The 20,313-nt window shown below is 56.9% G+C and overlaps 3 protein-coding genes across 4 annotated transcripts; 1 reads left to right on the plus strand and 2 right to left on the minus strand.

Moving 5' to 3' along the window:
• Positions 1–896: 896 nt before the first annotated feature.
• Positions 897–9,207, plus strand: PRICKLE3 (prickle planar cell polarity protein 3). Its single transcript, XM_033104758.1, has 9 exons — positions 897–1,049; positions 2,233–2,318; positions 3,100–3,283; positions 5,112–5,225; positions 5,545–5,682; positions 6,404–6,607; positions 6,698–6,884; positions 7,689–7,988; positions 8,509–9,207. The coding sequence occupies exons 1-9, from the start codon at positions 1,008–1,010 to the stop codon at positions 9,108–9,110; spliced, it is 1,857 nt and encodes a 618-aa protein (XP_032960649.1). The 5' UTR covers positions 897–1,007; the 3' UTR covers positions 9,111–9,207.
• A 146-nt stretch (positions 9,208–9,353) lies between these two features.
• PLP2 (proteolipid protein 2) lies at positions 9,354–12,232 on the minus strand. The gene is made up of 5 exons (XM_033104799.1): positions 11,985–12,232; positions 10,771–10,923; positions 10,567–10,662; positions 10,004–10,094; positions 9,354–9,772 (listed from the first exon to the last, which is right to left on the minus strand). The coding sequence occupies exons 1-5, from the start codon at positions 12,078–12,080 to the stop codon at positions 9,750–9,752; spliced, it is 459 nt and encodes a 152-aa protein (XP_032960690.1). The 5' UTR covers positions 12,081–12,232; the 3' UTR covers positions 9,354–9,749.
• A 125-nt stretch (positions 12,233–12,357) lies between these two features.
• On the minus strand, positions 12,358–19,029 carry MAGIX (MAGI family member, X-linked). Of its 2 annotated transcripts, XM_033104769.1 has the most exons (6): positions 18,901–19,029; positions 17,934–18,080; positions 17,116–17,198; positions 16,803–17,039; positions 16,562–16,694; positions 12,358–15,794 (listed from the first exon to the last, which is right to left on the minus strand). In XM_033104769.1, exons 1-6 carry the CDS (start codon positions 18,947–18,949, stop codon positions 15,490–15,492), a joined length of 954 nt encoding a protein of 317 aa, XP_032960660.1. In that variant the 5' UTR covers positions 18,950–19,029; the 3' UTR covers positions 12,358–15,489. The 2 variants fall into 2 exon arrangements, with proteins under 2 accessions (XP_032960660.1, XP_032960670.1); XM_033104779.1 differs by lacking the exon at positions 16,803–17,039.
• Between the last annotated feature and the right edge of the window lie 1,284 nt (positions 19,030–20,313).

Here is a 20,313-nt window from a genome sequence, read left to right on the forward strand (position 1 = left end):
GGCAAGGAGAGGCGGGAAGTGATAGGGACGTGCGTAATGGGGCGGGAAATCCCCAGCTCCCATGATGAAAGTCCTGGCTGATCGCCGCCTCCGCGGAGCCTAATTAGAGACCCCGGCCCCTCGTCGGAGTTCTGACTGCGGGCGGGGGACCCTCTCCTCCCAGCCCTGAGACAGAGCAAAGCTTGAGAACACCAAGGAGAGGCTCCCAGCTCTGGGAGTGAGCTCAGGGAAAGGGATATCTAACTGGAGAGAGAAACATGGGAGCAAGGGAGGGGAGGCTTTAAGATCTATTTCTCAGGATTTAGTGGGGATGACATCTGGGCCTATAAGGATGGGGAGGGCGATGGAAAGAGGGCATGGGACCTGGCCAGTGATTTTAGCCTCCTCCCCACAAATCTCAAATAATCCTTGCTTTGAAGCGATGGGAGCGGGGGTTGTGTGGGGGTGTATAAGATCTAGCTCTCTGATGGGGCCGAGGGAGCACCAGCTGGGGCTGCAATGGAGTTGGGGACCATTCTTGCAGCATTCATCCGGGGGAAAGAGTCCCTCAGAACGTCACCAGTGGGGAGGGGGCCAAGAGGTAGCTTTAACCCTCCCCCAAATATCCAAGATAAATCAACACGAAACGCCAATACAATTACCCTAGCGCACCACCCCTCGCAGTCAGGGCGCCACTTCGATCCCCCGGCCCCCACTACAGAGCCCTCAAGCCCTAGAATGTCCCGCGAGAGGCCACGTGGCACCTTGGGGTTCTGGAGCCTTTGGCAGTAGAGCAGGGGAGCTCTCCTGCACCGAGCTCCTGGGCTGCGTGCCCTTCACCTCTAGGCAGGGGGCGCCTTAGCCCTAAAGAGACAACTTGCCCAGAGGCCGGCGCTGCGAGGCGTGCTCCTCCCCCGCCGGTTTCAGATTTACAGAACAGAGCTTCCAGGCAGGACGCGCGGTAGCCTGACGGCCGCGAGGATTCCATTCCCCTGACCCGGCCCGGCTTGACCCTGCCCGGGAGCGCCATGTTCGTGCGTGGGTCCCGAAGGCGCCGCTCGGCGCGCACGGTGAGAGAGACTCAGGGCAGCAGCGGGCGTCAGGGGTAAACTTAAGCTCAGGAGAGGGGGCTGGGGATAGGGATAGCGAGGAGGTGATCGGAATCCACAGAGGGTCTGGGAATCCCCATCCCCAGAATTCCCAGAGGGGTTGGGGTAGCTGGAAGCGTGTGGATGAAGTAACGTGGAGATTTGGGGGCCCATGCTTCCTAATCACCTCTCCGCACACTTTTTATCAGCACCCCAAGGACTTAGTGTGCTCCCCTCTTGTGTGAATTATGGGAGGGGATTCTGAGGGCCAAAAGATTGGGTATCCTGGTCCTGGATTAAACAGTGGCCTTTTGAGCTTCTGAGGGAAGGGACCACCCCCTGTACCTTGGCGGAGGTGAACTAAAGAGTGAGGTGGTGCCAGAATAATGAGGGTGGAGGGATTGGGATTTGGGGAAAGAGAGCTTCCAGGCTTTCACTTGAGCGAGGGAGTCTTTGAGTTCCTAGATAGGAGGGTCTCTCGGTCTCGCTCTTCCTTTGGAGGGGGTCTCTAGGTGGGGTCTGTGTTTGGTGGTGCAGAGGAGTGAATAGCCCTAGGATCTGAGGGGTGAGGGCCAAGGCTTCTTGGGGTGTGGGGTTTCTGAATGGATTAGGGGCCTCCTGAGGTCCTGGAGGAGGGTGTCCAGTTCCTTGGCTATGAAAGGGTGAAGCCAGCATTTGGGGGAGGGGTTCATGTGTGGATCCCATGTAAGGAGGGGGTCTCAAACTCCTACCCTGTGGAACTGGAGTGCTGCTGGCCTCGTGGTGGAGAAGGGGCCCGAGATGAAGCCTGGGGGAGACACCCAGATTAGGGACTCTGTGCTCTGAGCAGGCAAAGTACTGAGTTCTGGGGGAGGTGTTTGAGGCCTGGAGGAGTCAGAAACTGGGGGGAGGTGTCCAGGCTGGGTGGGGGGAGTCCGAGGCTGGCCTGGGGAAGAGACTTCCTTGACAAGGGGGCATATAGAGGTGGCCTCAGCTCTCCCGCCTCTACCACTGTTGTGTCCCCCTCCCCCACGCTCCGGGCGTTGTCCCAGCCTGCCCAGCGCTGCCCTGGTGGGACAGGCCCCAGCGTGCGGTCGTGGGCCTTGGAGTGGAGAGGCGGGCGTTGACTTCTCCCTCCCCGCCTCTGCGACTCGCCTGGTCCCGCGTCTGCCCCCGCCCACTACAGCCTCCAGAGGCAGAGGACCCAGACCGAGGCCAGCCCTGCAATTCCTGCAGGGAGCAGTGCCCTGGCTTCCTGCTGCATGGCTGGAGGTAGGTGACCATCCCAGGGCCTCGCCTTCATCAGGGCCCCGCCCTCAGGGGAACTCCCCAGAGATTTAGGCCAGGTCCCTAGGCCTGAGCCAGGGGTAAGGGTCTGGGGAAGGGGTGGGGGGTTCACCGAGGAAGCTCAGTTGGGGAAAGAGCCTGTATCTCTGATTCAGAGCCCTGCCCCCTGACTCATTCCCTATTATCCCTTTCCCAGGAGAGCTCCACCCATGACACTGCCCTAGACTTGTCCTACCCAAGCCTGAGTCCCATCCCTAGGGAGATCCTCGGTCCTGGGCTCTGAGCACAGCCCTCCTTCTTGGACTAGGAACTCCTCTCCCTGACTTAGTGCCCTCTCCTCCTGCTGTAGTCCTGTACCCAAAACGTCCCATAAAATACCACAGAGCCGTATCCACAAGTTCAGAGCCTCAGCACAGGTTAGAGCCAGTTTCCAGGGAGAGTTCCCCCACAATGTCCAGAGTCAGTCCTGAGGGGAAGCCCCTAGCTGTATAACTCCAGTCTCAGGCTCAGAGTTTCACCCCTACTCAGGCCTAAGTCCCAGAGTTGAAAGTTATCGGACTGCCTTAAAACCCCACAGCGCCACCCTTCCACCTCCTGTGCCCAGGCTCACAGCCCCATCTCCTCTCAGCCCTGTCCCCAGGCCCAGAGTCCTTTGGTGGTGATGATCTGCATGCCCTTGCCTCTGAGTTGAACTTACTTGGGCTGCCAAGGGATCCGAGTGGGCTGACTGACCCTTAGTAACTGACCCCCATCCCGGCCCCCTCAGAAAGATCTGCCAGCACTGCAAATGCCCACGGGAGGAGCATGCTGTGCACGCGGTGCCTGTGGACCTGGAACGCATCATGTGTCGGCTAATCTCAGACTTCCAGCGCCACTCCATCTCTGATGATGACTCGGGCTGTGCCTCAGAGGAGTATGCCTGGGTGCCCCCTGGTCTCAAGCCAGAGCAGGTGACCAGAAGGCACCACCCACTCTTGCTCTCCAATAGGCGCACACACAAGCATAAAGACACACACTCAGGTGGAAACCTATTTCTGAGGCAACCCTGGGGTGTGTGGTCAGACCGTACCTGTCTTTCTGACCCCTCTGTGATCTAGAGGTGGTCAGCCCCCAAAATTCACAGGGAATCCTCAGTGATCACTGGGCCATTTTCTCAGGACCTGTTGCATCCCACTCCTATTCTATCCCTTACCTCGAGGCTTATCCCAGCACTTCATTCACCACATCGCCACTGATTAATTCATTCAACAGTTATTGAATGCTCCAGGGGGAGCAACAATGAATACACAAACCTGTAAAAATATGTCAGATGGTGTAAGGTCTGTTAAAACTTTCTTTAAAGGCAGGGGAGATGGAGAGAGACTTTATAATTGTAAATAGGGTGTCCAAGTAATCCTCTGTGAGAATATGATGTTTGAACTTCCTGAAGGAGGTGAAGAGTGAACCACACAGAAATCCAAAGGTAGAGAGATCCAGGCAAAGGGAATGACTAATGCAAAGGCCCTGAGACAGGAATGTGCGTGTGTGAGGAGACCAGTGCGACTGGAGCAGAGTGAGTAGGGAAGAGTGGAGGTGAGGTCAGAGAGGTGGCGGGGAGAGGACTTGGACTTGGAATGAGGGAGAAACCACAAGAGAGTTGTGAGCAGAGATGGAATGTGCTTTGTCTTAGGATTTACCGGGATCCCTCTGGCTGCTGAGTGTAGAACAGACTGTATGAGTGCAGGTGGAAGCAGGGGACCAGTGAAGGGGAGGCTACTGCAATAGTCTAGGTGGCTGATGACAGTGCTGGCAGTGGAAGGAGTAAGCGATGGTCAGATTCTGGTTATAGTTTGAACGTGGAGCTCCTGAGAGGATTTGTTTGTGGGTGTGTTAGAGAGAGGAGTCAAAGATGACCCTAAAGATGGATGGACTAACTGCTATGGGTCAGGCCAAGGTGGGCGCATGTTTGAGGTCTAAGAGCATACGTTTGGTGTTGACATCTGGAGTTAGAAATGACCATTAGACATCGGAGTGGTTGTTTCAAATGAGAGGTCAGGGCTGAAGACATGCGTTTGTGAGGTATTAGCCGCAAGATGATATTTATAGTCATAAGGTTGGATGTGATTCCCACACGAGTGAATGGAGACAGAGGTAAGAGGATCAAGGACTGAGCCTAAGGACCCTCCCACATGTAGGGGTCGGCTGGTTGAGGAGAAAACAAAAGGACAGAGGAATTGGCCAATGTTTCCTTTCGGTAGGAGGAAACCCAGGATGGTGTGGTGTCCTGGAAGCCAAGGGAACAAAGTGTTTCCAGGAAGAGGAAGTCATCAGCTGTGTCCAGTGCTACTGATGGGTCAAGTTGGATGAGGACTGAGACCTGAACAATGACTTTAACAATGTGAATGTCACTGAAATCTGTGACAGGAAGAGCTTTAGAGGAAGGGCAGGGACTGAAGGGACAGGGAAGGCTGACTGGAGTGGGGTCTGGAGAGATTGCGAGGAGAGAAAATGGAGACCGTGAGTGCGTATAACTCTTTTGAGGAACTGTGCTCTAAAGGGAAAGAGAAAAGGAGAGCAACAGCTATAGGGAAAAGTGGGGTCAAGACATGAGGGAATGCTCGGCCTGTTTGGGAGGTGATGAAAATGATCTGGCTTGTAGGAAGGAGAGATGGAAGGAGTCAGTAGAAGTTCCCTTCTGATGATTTTAGTTTTCTCAGAGAAGTAGGGAACCACCATCACACTGCATTCCAGCTCACTCCTAGTCTCAATTGTTTTCTCTCATCCTCCATTTCCTCCCAGGTATACCAATTTTTCAGCTGCCTCCCGGAGGACAAGGTCCCCTATGTCAACAGTCCCGGGGAGAAATACAGGATCAAGCAGCTGCTCCATCAGCTGCCCCCACACGACAGTGAGGTGAGGAGGGAGAAGACAGGAAGGGCGTGACAGGTAGGGGGCACAGCCTGGGCACATGCTGGGCAGCTAGACAGAAATGGGCAGGATCAGAGGGGGAAAGGTGATCTGAGGTGAAAGGTGTGGACAGTCAGGGGCAATCAGGACATTCCTTAGCAAAACCACAGCTGGACCTTGGAAGAGGTCAGAGGTGGGTATTTCAGGCAGGAAGCACCATCTATACAATGGCCTAGAAGTAAAATTTCTGAGTGTGGATGACATTCGGAAGAGGGTTGGGATGCAGACATCAGAGGAGGAGCCTGGCTGACCCCCGCTACCTTAGGCACAGTACTGCACAGCACTGGAAGAGGAGGAGAAGAAAGAGCTCAGAGCCTTCAGCCAGCAGCGGAAACGGGAAAATCTGGGGCGTGGCACTGTTCGCATCTTCCCAGTGACCATCACTGGGGCCATCTGTGAGGAGGTGAGTCATGGAGGGCCTCGGGGAGTGAGTGGTGCTTTTGCTCCAAGCCCTGGGGGTACAGGGCCCATCTTTCAGACCCTGGAAAGATTAGGCCTGTCACTGAAGCCCTAGTGGTCTCTCTAGTTTCCCCTCTGATGGATGGGCTCTTTTCCTCACTTCTCACTGTTAGGCGAAGATGGTTTCTAAGGCCTCCCTGGTCAGCGTTGTCGGTGTGTAGGGCCCCCTGGTGGATGGGGCCTGTCTCTCAGATCCCACTGTTAGGTGCTGTTTGTCTCTAAGGAGGCCCTAGCAGGCCTTCTTTATTAGTTTCCTGCCCTCCACACAGTGGACATGGGGCATGGCTGTGATCAAGACTTGTCCTTAAGAACCCACCCACAGTGGCAGGGCCTGTCTCTAGAGCCTGGCAGTGGGTGGAATTTGTCTCCAAGCCCCGCCCCTGTTAGGTGGAGCCTAACTTTAGATCCTACTGTTAGGTGAGGTCTGTCACTAAGGTCCCCTCACTGGGCCTTGCCTGTCTCTATGATTTCCCCAACCTCCCGAGGGCAAGACTGGCCTGTAACGCCCCCCATGTAGGCAGGGCCTGTCTCAAATTTACCCAGTGGGTGAGGCCAGTCACAAAGGTCTGCCATGGGGAAGGCCCAAGTATGACGCAGGCCTTGGCTGATCCCCATCCATCTAACCATCTTGGTAAGTATGATGGTGTCTATTTGTCATCTGGTAGTGTGGGAAGCAGATTGGAGGCGGGGACATTGCAGTGTTTGCCAGCCGCGCAGGCCTGGGTGCCTGCTGGCACCCCCAGTGCTTTGTGTGTTCCACGTGCCGGGAGCTGCTGGTGGACCTCATCTACTTCTACCACGCTGGCAAGGTCTACTGTGGTCGCCACCACGCCGAACGCCTGCGCCCGCGCTGCCAAGCCTGTGATGAGGTTTGTGCCTCTCTGCCCAGGGGTAGGAGTGGAGGGTGGGCAGGGCCAGGGGCAAGCCTCGCTGACAGCCACAGGTGGCCTGCGCCACAGATCATCTTCTCTCCTGAGTGCACGGAGGCCGAGGGCCGGCACTGGCACATGGGTCACTTCTGCTGCTTTGAGTGTGAAACATCGCTAGGAGGGCAGCGCTATGTCATGCGTCAGAGCCGCCCCCACTGCTGCACCTGCTATGAGGCTCGTCACGCGGAGTACTGTGATGGCTGTGGGGAACACATTGGTAGGTGAACGTGGCACTGGACAGAGGATGGACAGCTGGGCCACAGCCCATCCCTAGATTCCTCCTGTCCTCCAGGCCCCATCCATGGTTGTCCCCCATACTTTCGGTCTAGCCCCAGCATTATAGACCTATACCCTTCACTGCAAGTCCCATCACCAGTATCCCTCATTCTGCCAGACTTTCTAAACCCCACCTACACAGCACTAGGCACTAGACACCACTACACATTTAGGCCCACCTCCAGAGTGCCCTGTAATTCCCCAGTCCCCCCAGAGCTACCCTCTCAGTCTAGCCACCATACCCCAAGCCAAACCCTATCCATCAGCCTAGGTACATCACACTTTCTAAGCCACACCCTACCCTCTAAGCTCTACTCCTTTCCCGCCAAGGCCCCGCCCTACTTTCTAAGCCCTGTCCCCACCACCACGGCCTCTTCTTCAGGTCCACCTTTCACTCTCCTACCTGAAGCCACCTCTTAATGTCTAAGCCTGACCCACATCTTAGTGTCCAATTGCCCAACCCCCACTCTGGGAGGGAGCACCCTGAGAAAGAAAGGAAGGGGAGGAGGAGACATTTATCAGCCAGTTCCTAGGAGAGCATGAGGAACTCTGAGATGAGGATCAAACCTCAGGTTTCCTGCTTCCTCCAGAGAAGGGCCCCATTTTGGAGAGGTGGCAGGGGAGGGCGTCACCGGGTACCCTGCCTCAGATTCTTTGCTTCTTCCTGAGAAGGGCCCCACTCAGGAAGGGTGGGGACATGCCTGGGGGCTCTGCCTCAGTTTTCCCCCTCACATCGTCCCCACAGGCCTGGATCAGGGCCAGATGGCTTATGAGGGCCAGCATTGGCATGCCTCAGACCGCTGCTTCTGCTGTAGTCGCTGCGGGCGAGCCCTGCTGGGCCGCCCCTTCCTGCCACGCCGTGGCCTAATCTTCTGCTCGCGAGCCTGCAGCCTGGGGTCCGAGCCCCCGGCTCCGGGGCCCGGCCGCCGCAGCTGGAGCGCGGGCACAGTCCCCCCACCGCTCACAGCCTCCACAGCCTCTTTCTCTGCTGTGGAGGGGGCGTCCGAGACCTCCACCAAAGGCGCCAGCACCGAGCCAGCGCCTGGTGAGTTAACCTTCGAGTCACGCCCAGCCACTCAGTGTCCATCCCCAATCCTGGCCCCTCTCAATGACTCGCCCAGGCCTTTCACCTGCGGCATCCCTGGCCCCGCCTCCAAACCATTCCAAGCCTAGTCTCCACCCAAACTATACCCCCTCCTAAACCCTGGTTCTGCCCCCTTCTGTACAAGGCCCTCCCCTCCCCTATCTCAGCTTGTACCTGCTTGAGCCCAAGTTCCTCCTTTCCTCCAAACCTTTGACCCTCCACCCCATCACAAACCTCTTCTGCTCCAGCCTATGCCACGCCCCCATGCACCAATCCAGTCCTGCTCCTCCTGCGTTCCAACCTCCCTCTCCCCACCTCCACTCAGAGCCTGTCCTAGGCCTCATATTTCCCGGACTCCCCACTTCACTGCCCGTCTCCGACCTCTGCCCCACTTTCCCAGCCCTGATGGGGGAAAGAGGGCCCTTACACAGGCCTCCCCTTGGGGCAGAAGCAGATACAGGGACTCCTTCCATCTCTCCAGCTGCAGGTGAGGAGCCCACCCGCTTTCTGAGAGGGGCCCCTCACCGCCACTCCATGCCTGAGCTGGGGCTCCGCAGCGCCCCGGAGCCACCCCCAGGGACCTCGGGCCAACCAGACCCCGAAGATGGTGCCTTCGGTCGTCAGAGCGCCCCGCGTGTCAGTTTCCGGGACCCTCTGGTGTCTGAGGGAGGCCCGCGGCGGACCCTGAGTGCACCCCCAGCCCAGCGCCGCAGGCCTCGTAGTCCCCCTCCCAGGTCCCCCACATGTCACCGCCACCACCATCAGCACCACCACCACCACCACCATCATCGCCGCCGCCGCCGCCGCCGCCGCCGCCGCGATCACCACCATCAGTGTGACTTGGCATCAGGGTCGGACTCAGAATCTTGCTCCAGCTCGCCCTCCAGCTCTAGTTCGGAGTCCTCAGAGGACGATGGCTTCTTCCTGGGGGAACGCATCCCACTGCCCCCGCACCTGTGCAGGCCAGTGCCGGCTCAGGACACTGTAACAGAGAATATCAACTCCCCATCTTCACCGCCCCGGGGGAACTCATGTCCAGGGATGACTGGCCAGTCCAGAGACAAGAACTGCATCGTGGCCTGAAGGTGAAGCAGTCCTGGGGGTTCCATTCTCAAGTCAGTGTAGCTGGTGATCTATCCCCCAACCTAAGTCATAAATCCCCTTCCTTCCTCCCTCCTTTGTTTGTACTATTGAAGTAATTTAACATGGTGTAAAAAAACAGGCCTGGTGGCCTTTCTCCAGCTGTCCCCACTTCCCAATTTTCCCCATTCTGATGCTTGAGATTTGTTCACATTTGATCAAAGGATTAATTTATTCATTTTCATATATTCCAACAATCCGTTTATTATTTATTTATATTTATCCCTCCACATAACTGCCCCCCACAGTGAGGTTATTTGGAGTGGGTCACAACCTGGGGCCTGGAGTCTAAAATCTGAGGCACTCTTCTCCCTCAGTTTGTGGCTTAGGTGGGGCATAGTCCATGCAGAATTGGTGTCTCCTTTCAGATACTGCAGAAGGGGGACCTAGGCACACCCATAAAGGCGGCCACACCCAGGAGGGTTGACTGGCAGGCTGGAAGACAAATTCTCCCAATAAAGGCACTTGTACTTCAGTAGGGGGCTGGGTGTTGGCTGGGAGTGTTGTAGGGGCTGGGAGGAGTCATTTCAATGGAGGTGTTATTTGCAGGTTGCAGAAAGAAATGAAGAGTTCACCTACACCTTATACCGGGCCATCTGCAGGGTCTGAAAGTGAGGAAAAGAAAGAAAGCATTGGTTGGGTCCATATGCCCATTTTATAGCCAAGAACACTAAAGCTTATAGTACTTATTGGCACTAAAGCCATAAGTACCAACAAAGGGACAGAGCTTGCATTCATGCCCTTGGGAGATCCCTTTCCTTCTCTCCTCAGCCCCCTCAGCAATAACCCCCTACACACACACACACACACACACACACACACACACACACACTTACCAGTAGGGGCTGCTGTATGTCTTTGCTGCCTCAAGGGGAAGGTGACATAGGCATCAAAGCCAAAAAGGCACGTAGCGATTAGGCCCAGTACCTGGGGGTGGGGATGGGAGTGGGAGTGGGGGTGGATTAGGCTGGTCAGCCTCATACCTCCTTGTATCCACCACCTCCAATGACTGTCCCATGCAAGGAAGGTGACCAAAATCCCAGGTGGGGAAGCCAGAGAGCCCCAGGGAAAGGCCAGGAAACTGGACACTACCCCCAACTTCACTCCTCCTGGTAGCGCTCAACACAGGATGGCCACATGGTGGCCCCACATATAGGTGTCACCATTCACAGTATACATTTGAGACAAAGTTCTAGCAGATGCCAGTCTAGTGTGTTGACAAAGGTCCTGTGTCAGACAAGGGACGGCCTTTTACAGCAAATGATGGTCTTAGAAGGAAAACCAGGACCAGGGCCAGACTTTGCTACAGGCCCTGAGGACAAGTGTGGCCTACTGTGGGTCCCATACTTTCTGCCAAATCCCCCTGTCTGCGCTTTGGAGGTGCCTCCATGGCCTTTACCCCTGCGATGATTTTGGAGTTATTTCCTCTCTCAACGAGAACAACAATGGAGGTGATCAGGTAGAGGATGGCTGCTATGAGGGTTCGGAAGAAATCCTGTAAGGGGTAGGGAGAAGAGGGAAGTCAATGAGTGTCCAGAGTTCCCGGACAATCCCAAGTACCTGGGCCCTTCCCTCGCATTGCCATTTCTGGCCCCTTTCTCACACTCCAAGGCCAGTTGATGATCTGTATCTTGGTGTGCAGGTCACACATGTAGATGACAAAGAAGACAGCAGCAAGGATCATCTCAACCACTGACAGAGAGGAGTATGCTGATGTGGAGGTGCTGAAGCAAATCAGAATCACCAGGCATAATATCTGGAAGGATGACATGAGGAAGGGGGCCTCCATTAACTCCTGGGGCTGAGGAGATGGGTTGAAATCAGGGGTCTCAAACTCAGATGCCTACCAGGATGGGGAACATGACAATCATAACTGAACACTTCTTGTGTGCTCACTGTGTTCCAAATATTGTTCTAAGAGCTGGACAAGTATTAATTCACTTAATCATCCCAACAACCTAATAAGCTGGGCACTGTTATTAGTATCTTTATTTCTATAGATGAGAAAAGTGACACAGAGACATTAAGTGACTTGCCCAGGGTCACCCAGCTAGTAAGGGGTAGAGTTGGGCGTCTCCGGTTCCCCATTTTTCCCTTCTAAGATAGGGGTGGACTGCGGGGAGTGGCCCGGCCAGGTGTTTTACGAGCACTGCTGGAGCCAGCTTGGGGCCTTGACGGGGCAGGACGTGCGGTTCCCCCGGCAACCCCTTTGGGAAGCGGTGAGAGCGACACCCGAGGGGCAGGACTCCGGTTAAAGGCGCCTCACCCCTTTTACAAGTGACTCAAAGGCAGCGCCCACTTTGAGGGGGGGTGGGAAACCGAGGCTTCGCAGCAGCCGAATAGCTAAGGACCTCCCACTCCACCGCAGCAGGGCGAGGATGAACTGGAGAACAGCGGAGCGCCCTACCCTGCGGGACCAGCGCGCGGGGCTCCGCCCCAACAGGCTCCGCCCCTGGGCGAGCCGCCAGCCCGCCCGACTGTACCCAGGCCGTGCCACGCCCTGCCACAGGAAGCCCCCCCGACTCCCAGGCCCCTGGGACCCCTTCAGTGAGTCCACCAATGAGTTCAAGCGGTCTCCCTCCACGGCCCCCACCATATGCGCCATGGACCCCTGACCTCACCCCGTGGTCCAGCAGCTCGCGACCACCTTCTCCAAACCCCATTGACTCGCCCTGCACCCCTGGTTTCGGCCCTCGGACACTAACCCACACACCCCCACCCCACGGCCCAGAGCACCCCGCCACGCGCCTGCTTCACCGGGGGCTTTCTGGCTCTGAGTGATCCAGCCACCCCACCCGCCTGTCCCAGGACGCTCACAATCTCAGCAATCAGAAGAATTCCTTTGGGGGTGCGCAAGAAGTTGGTGCAGGCAGCCCAGCAGCCAGGGGCCGAAAGGCGCTCAGAATCCGCCATGGCGTGGGCTGGAGTCCCTAGAGGCACGGAGGATCTGCTCGCTTGTTCGCAGGTTCGAGGACACTGCACACCCAGCCGTCTTGCCCGCCGTCTGGCCGGGAAGGGGGCCCCGGGGCGACGGAGGCAGTGAATCACCGCGCGGCGCAGAAGCGGGCGGGGCGGGGGGGGGGGCGGGCCAGGTGGCAGCCGCCCCGGAAGCCCCCTCGCCCCGCCCACCCTGGATACTTCCCACCGGGGCGCTACATCTCCAGGGACGCCAGCCTCTGAGGCTTGGCAGTTCGGGGTACCTTGAGCGGTAATGGCGAGATACTTGCCCTTTTCGGATACAAATGCTTCTGGGGCTGCTGCATCTCAACCGGGAGGAGCTGCCTTTGGGAGGGAGTGACTCAGTTTCCTTAGCTGTAAAAATGGTGGAGGCCCTGGTGAAACTCAGGTATTTTTCCAGAATTAAGAATATTTCGAATTTTAGAAAGTTTTCCTGGTGCATATATTGTATATTACTTAACACTCTCAGTGGGGTCTGAGGAAGCCCTGTTTAAAAACAAAAACAACAGCAACAACAACAAAAAGTTAATATTTCCTCAAGCAAAGGTGTGGATATTGACAATAAGGTGGGATAAGCCCGTACTGAAAATTGTGCTTCATTAAGTCAGGTCAGGTTTCGTAGCCAAATGGTGCCAAATTGTGGGGAAACTGTTGGTTTCTGGAGCTTCCAGAACTTTGGAATTGTGGATAAAGGATTGTGGACCATAGAATAAACCTCTTAGCAGTGATGGGAATGAGACCACAGCAGTGCACACCCAAGCTGAGAGAGAACAGGGCCTAGTGAGCTTCAAGCTGCTCAGTAAATGGGGACTGACATTATGAATAGTGTCAGAGCCCAGGTTCTGTCTGATTCTCTGTTCTGCAGTCCGAGGGAAGTCGCGGCCCTAAGTGCTGGGCCTCCATTTTCTGGTTCTAAGAAGGGGCTGTTAGCCCATCCCTAGATGAAGAATGAAGGAACACGGGTTTTATTGCTGGGAGCTTCTTTGCAAAATGAAAGGGTCAGGCTCCTTGGGTGCCAGGCTGGGCAACAAGGCTGACAACATTTGGAGAGTGTGTTATCCTGAGCAAATAATTTCTGACTCAGCCTGGACTTCTGCATGTGAGACAGGCACCTGGTCACTGGAATCTGGCTCTCCCCGGAGGTGTATTGCGGGGCACGCTCTCTAAACTGGACATTGGTTTTATTCTCATCTCATTTGAGGAGGCGAGAGTCGTGGCTGGAAGGCCAGGATGGTTCAACCCAAGAGCCTGCCTGCTCTCCACCTCCTAGCTTGGGGCCCCTCAAAACCAAGGAAGGGACTCCCCTCTTTCAGCCCAGTGAAAGAGTGGTTGGATAATGGAAGGGGTGAAACATACTTTTACCCATTGCTAAGTGTGTGCTTTCTAAGTCTGTGAGGACATGCCTGAGTTTCTAGAACACAACAAATTGCTCTGCCTCAGAGCCTCTTTGCACTTGCTGTTCCCACTGCTGTCAGTGCTGTTCCCCCAGCTCTTTATACATCTGGCTTCTGGTCATTCAGGTCCCTGCTCAAATGTTGTCTTCAAAGAGGCCAGCAGCCCACCATCATTACTTCCCCCAACACAACCTCCTTTTGCTATCTTTATAACTCTCACTTCTCTCTGAAATTACTCATTTTCAATATGTCAGTACATCAGCTACACAAGGGTAGAAATTTTTGTTTTGTTCCTCCAAGCATCTCCCCAATGCCTATCACACACAGTGCAAGGTAAACAGCTGAAGTTCAGTTAATACTTGTCAAATGCAGGTGAGATTAAGGTTTAGGAATGAGCTCTTGATTAAATCTTGCTTCAACCCCCCCCCCCCACACACACACACCCCAGCTATATATACTCTTTGGGCATCACTTCCCTCCTTTGTGAAATGGACATATCAGGATTATTGAGTAGATGTGTAAACAGATGAAAATAGACAGTGCAAGTGAAGCCAGTAGCAGGGATAAGGCTAAGTAAATGGTGGCTTGGGTTACTATTCTTAGTCTCCTGGGTGTGACTGTTTTATAGGACTGCAGCTCTGGAGCCCTTTGCTGACTGCCACAGAGCCACACCTCCACCAGCCTGAGTCAGGGACAGCACACTCCCCTACAATGTCTACAGCACTAACCATTCAAGGGTTCACCTCTTTATACCCCAACTCCAGCCTGGCTTTTCAGTCCTCCTCTTTTTCCCAGTGCCACCTTGGACGCTCACACTCGGGTCGTTTAATTTCTCTCCCCACTTCTGGCCTCTCCCCATAGGGGTGAGAATTGCCCACTCCCGCCTGACCACAGCTTCCGTCGTTGGAGAGGATGGGGCCATGTGTTCAGGATGTGGTGAAAGCGGAGGTGACTGGACATTTCTGGCTTGGGCCAGCACTGGCTTCGGGGATACCCTGCTTGGAGTCCCGCTGGCTGTATAAGCCCCCGGCTTTAGGGCTCTGTTCCCAGGATGGAGGAAACTCTGGCCTCTCCCAGGACCGGGAACGCCCAGTGTGTAGCGTGTGCACACAAGCTCGCAGCAGTTTGTCACCATGTATGGAAGGGGGTGGGGGATGCCGCCCAAATGTTCTAAGAGCCTTTTTCGCTGGGACCGCTGACTCACACCTTCCCAGCTCCGCCCCAAAGGGGGCTCCAGGGCCCCAGCACATGCCCTTAGGGTGTCAATCTACAGGGCAGCGAAAGCTGACCAATCAGGCTGGAAGCGAGAGACCGCAGGCTCCCGACAAAGGAAGACGCGGGGCTTCTAGCCTTGCTGTCCGTCGGGCCTCTGAGGGTCTGGATGATTCCTGGCCAGGGCTGTGGGTATACTGGTGCACTCTCGCCACAACAGGCCCACTTCTGCATTCCCCACGCCACGCGGAATAATTATCTGTTAGCCCTGCACACCTCCAAAAAAGTGAAATGAATGAATGGGTTGAGAAGCAGGAATTGGTGAAGAGAAACGGAGTGGGGAGAAAGCACAGCAGGCTGAGGACCAGCAAAAGCAGACCCCTCTAGAGGCATGAAAGAAACAGCACTTCACAGTGTGGTTGCCAGAAGAGGCCCTCCTCCAAAGCGGATCAATCCACCCCCTCCTTTACTGGGTGGACTCGGGAGCCCCACCCGGACTAGAGCACCTGGCAAGTCAAGACAGGATCTGACCATTTTTATTGCCTCCCCCGCCCGAAACAAGAAGTGCAGGAAGGCGAGTCAAGGAGGGCTGTACCACTGACGCCGCGAGGGGAGCACGGGCTGGTCGACTGCGCAGTAGGAGTGGGGACAAGGCCAAGTGGTAGTTCCGCCTGCGATACTAGTGCGCGGTTGGCAGAACACACCAGATAAATCCAAGTGGGACACTACCAAGTGAGCACCCAGCCATCAGACTGTGCTCAGTGCCTCCGCCTTCCAGCTGCCGTCTCCAGGGCGAGCTGCGCGGCCCCGGGGACCCCTAGAGCCCGTGAAAGCCGTTCCTCACTCGGCACCAGCCAGGGTCCCGGGGAACCCGGGGTTCGGTGGTCCGGGTCCTCCGTGCGGCGCTCAAGACGAGGAACCGTGGGGCCGTCCGCTGACCCCTCTGGGCTAGGTGCTGGGCTGCCCCCGGTTTTGGGCCTCGTAGATTGAGGGTGCTGAAGTGGGGAAACGCTGGCACTACAAGACCTCATCACCTCTGGTCCCCCAGAATCTGGGCTGCGACCTGGGGATGGTAGGACTGAAAGTTAGATGGGGCTAGGGTGGGGAACGGAGAGCTAGGTCCCTTGGCCAAAGGTGGCCAGGAGACTCCAAGGGTTGAGGCAGACAGAGAAACCAACCCTTAGAGAAACCTTCCATCAAGGCCTGGACTTACTCTTTGGGAACCGACACCACCCCCTCACGACCTCCCCACACACCAACTTTTCCAAGACCCCGCCCCTTCTAGATCCAGAACACGCCCCTAAGAAATCATTTCCCACAATCCCTAAAGGAAGCAAACCCTGACCTTCTAGATGCCAAACCCCTCCCATCTAGATCCCTAAACTCTCCCCTTGCTCAACCCACCTCCCTCTGCTCCCAGCCCTTTCCCTTAGACTCCTTGTCTTTAGAAACTAGACCCCCTACCCTCTGCATCCCAGCCCCATCCCCTCCCCGCTGAGACCCACTGCCTCTTCCCCTCTGAGGGGCATGACCCTTCCGTATGAATACCTGCTTTTACACCAGACCCCTTCCTTCCTCTCCCCTCCTAGTACTTTGAAAGCCTCCTCTTTGAAATCCACCTTTATATTCATCCTGGAAGCCTGTCCTCCCCTCTCCCAGTTTTGAGAATGCCATGACGCTCTCACAGACACTGACCCCCAACCCTCCCCACTGAGACCACCCAATCTCACCAGTCTGGGACTCTCTCCTTCCCTTCACAGAACTCAGACCCCTCTCCTATGGAAAACCCATCATGTCCTTACTGGGGCCCTCCCACCCTCTCAGACTTGCCTGGGTGTGTTTCAAGAGGCCTGCTTAGCACCAGGCGGAGCCGGGGGCCGCCTGTGCGAATCCGTTCCACGACCTGGTCATGGGTGAGGCCCTGAGTTGACTCTCCATTGATGTGGAGCACGAGGTCGCCGGCCTGCAACAGGGCAAGGTGAGGGGTGTTATAAGAAGGGCAAATTGAGAGCACCAGACAAAGGATGAGAAGGCTATAACGCCATGGAATGGAGAATGCCTTGTGGCTCACCCGCAAGCGACCACAGCGTTCTGCGGGCCCGTCCTTCAGCAGGCGGCGTACTGCCAGTGGAGCGTTGCCGACTGCATCGCGGCCTCCACTTAATGTGAGGCCAAAGCCTGCAGAATCACGAACCAGCTCCACACAGAAACGACCAGAGGCCTGGGGCAGCTTCGAACCACAACGTGCCTTAACCTGAGTCACTTGTGGTGGCCTGGCACACGTACCCAAGGTCTCTGACCGATGATGCTGGAGTAAGGACATGAGTGTACATACATTGCCAGTCGCGAGGCACGTGGCCTCGATTAGGAGGGCGAGGTGGTACCTGGGGGCGGTGTTCCAATAAAGCGGGATTAGGCAGGCGACTGTCCGTGACCTCTATGTCTGCAGAATCCAGCTCGCTACTGGCTGTGGGATGTAAGAGGGAGTCAGGGTCGAATTCCATGTAAACTACCTATGTCCTGTCCCTTGACTTGTCATTCTAGCCTCTTCTCATTGCCTTGCTTCTAGATTCCACAGACAGATTGCCACCCATTTCACTAGCCTCCTCACACTCAAATAACTGTCCTTATCCCGCCTTCTTAAATAATAATCCTGGGACCGGCTACTTGAATCATCCTCCAGACCTTCCTACTTCCCTCTAAACACGCAGACCCTGCCCCTCAAATAACACCCTAGGCCCATCCGGGAGGGCGCACTCTCCAGGATTCGACTCCTGAACATTCCAGGCGCCACCCTCTAATTAGCCTACACACCTCAGCCATTCCCGACATTTCGAGCCCCGCCCACAATGCATTTATAGGGCCCACCCTCTAGACACCATTCCAGTCCCACCCCTTAGCTAAGTGGCGGCCACCAACACGCTCCAGGCCCCGCCTCCTCAGAAATGCCATTCTAAGCCTCGCTGACCTCGCTGGGGATAACCATCCATCCTCGAACCCTCATCTAATCTTCCAACACTCACCTACGGTACTGCAATAACCCTCCCAGGGTCACCTCCTAGAGGAATAAGCTAGCATAACCCCAAGGCCCCGCCCCCCGAGTCTCCCTCCGAGCCCCGCTCCCCTAACTCACACCTGCCACCTCAGAACTCAGCTGTACTCCAACCCCGCCCCCGGGGGAGGCCCCGCCCCCGACACTCACCGTCCTTGGGGAGCAGGCGCAATGTGGCGCCCGCCTTGCGTACCAGTACCGCCACGTCCGCCGCAGCTCTGGCCGCCAGGGGTCGCGCATCCAGCCGCGCCAGGAGCCGCCAGGCTCTGGGGCTCGCCCGCTGGGGAGGGCGGCGGCCTGGGAGGGGGGAAAAGAACCGGTCAACACCCACCCCGAGCCTCGGCGAACCCCCACACTCCCCGACGTCCGAAGACTAGAATGCCCTTAGAACTCCCAGAGCCCCGACCACTCCCTCCATAGTCCCAGGGGTCGCCGACTGTCCCTGTCATCTCCCGCGACCCCCAACCATCGCGGGTACGCGCGTGGACCCCCGCCGGCCCCCACGATATCCCTAGAGACAGCTCTTTGACCGCAGTATTCCTGGACACTCCGAACACTCTTGTGACTATCTCTGGACGTCTCCGACTGCCCCCTCATAACCTCCTATTCCAAACTCTTAACCCCGCAATATCGAGAGGGACCCCGATTCCCCCAGATGTCCCAAGAGAACACGGTCTGACCCCCTGTGGCCCTGAGACCCTCGACTCCCCTTCCAGATACCCTAGGCAACCTTGGTGGCCCACGTAGCCCCAACTGCCCCTCCACTTATCCCTAGAGGCCCCCGCCTAAGCCCCCGCAATTCACCAGAGACCGTGAGTGCCCAGGTGTCCCCAGTGACCCCGGGCAGACCTCTCCGGCACATCTCCGGAGACCCCTGAGAGCCCCCGAAGCCGGTGCGCGGCCCTGCGGCGCGGGTGTGGGTGCGGGTAGCGGGCCACGAGCCCAGCCGGGGTCGCTGGGTCCATACCCGCCGCCGCCGCCGCCGCCGCCGCCGCCGCCGCCGCCGCTCGGGCACCAGGCCTGCCTTGTTTACCACCTGTCGGAAGGCAACTGGAAGGAGCAGACAGGCGGGGCGAGGTGTGGCGGGGAAGCGCCTACCCCATCCCCACCCCCGTACCTCCTCTGCTCCCCCTAGGGTCCGTGGCGACCCCCGCGCGTGGCTCCATGACTTGGAGTCGCTCGGGTGGACGCACGGCCGCCAGCGACGCGTTTTGAGCTCCCGCGCGCGCTCACCTGGCTGGCCGCCCGGGTCTAGACTCGGTGAGGCCGACCTGTCCCGTGCTCGGCGCCACAGCCCGCACGGTGACCTACCTGGCCGGCAGGCAAGGAGGCCTGGCTGCGGGCGCCAGCGCTTGGCCTCGCTCAGCCTCGGGGCGTGCCTCTGTTATCCCAGGGCCCTGGGCTGGATTCCACCTTCCACCCGGGGGATGTTGTTATTCCACGTGTGAGAAGGGGAAGTCGAGGCCCAGAAAAGTTAAAGGCCCCGCCGGAGCCCTGACACCTAAAAACCCGGATGCAGAACTGGAGCCTGAGTTACCTGGGAATTCTGCAGTCTCCAGCAGAGCTTTGCACATAGTAGGCACTCAGTAAATTTACAGTGAGTGTCTGCCTAAGCCAGATCCCTACTGGAGAACTGGAAGAGTACGGTGGGCTGGGGAGGCGGCGCCCTTGGAGTCTTTCTGGCCATGGGAGGGCTTGGGGCCCTAAGTCTAATAGGGTTGGGGGTGCTCAAAAACCCGGGAAGGGCAGGTCTCCCGGAGACTGGAGGGGTGGTAGGGGCCTGCACTTGAGGAGGCTTTGAAGGCACCTGGGTGGGAGGGGATGCCAGCCAATGAGAGGAGAGAAATGGGGCGTCTTCTAAGTTTGAGAGGGGCGTTTTGGGGACACAGGCCCCAAGGGGGGAGCGCTGGGGCACAGTCTACTGTAGTGGAGAAGCAATGGGGAACAGTGAGAGATGGCCTGTGGTCACTGCTTTGTGGAAGAAGAAACTGAGGCCTGGAGGGCCTCAGGCACCCACCCAGGGCCCAGCAGCCAGGCGACAACAGCTCCCATCTCAGGCAGCTCACCCCCAACATTCACCTGGTCCATGACTGTTTCACTGTGGGCTGCGGATGCACTGTGTCCTGATGTGCATTCTGGCTGGCTGGACAACCTCTCTCACCCACTTTAGGGTCCCAGTGTTGTCTGATCTGACCTTGCCTGAGGGTGATACACCGGACCTCCTTCACTGCTCTGTCCCTTTTGTGGCAAATACATCGATCTGTCACAGCTCCCCATATATGCCCATTGTTTTTCCTACTGTCCTGCCTTTGCCCATGCTATGCCCTCTGTCTGGGAGACCCTTCCCAGTCTTTTGTCCACCCTAGCTAGGCTCCCACGTCTTCTCCTTCACTGGGAAGCCTTCCCGCTTTCTTCCAAGGCCCAGTCCCCTCGCTCCTCTCCTGGGGAGTACCCCAAATCTGCAAGGCATTGCTGTTCACCAGGGTCACTGACCTCTCTGAGCCTCCACCTGCCTGAACTGGGATCCACT

The sequence above is a fragment of the Rhinolophus ferrumequinum genome, chromosome X, assembly GCF_004115265.2.
Source record: "Rhinolophus ferrumequinum isolate MPI-CBG mRhiFer1 chromosome X, mRhiFer1_v1.p, whole genome shotgun sequence".
NCBI classification, from domain to species: Eukaryota; Metazoa; Chordata; class Mammalia; order Chiroptera; family Rhinolophidae; genus Rhinolophus; species Rhinolophus ferrumequinum.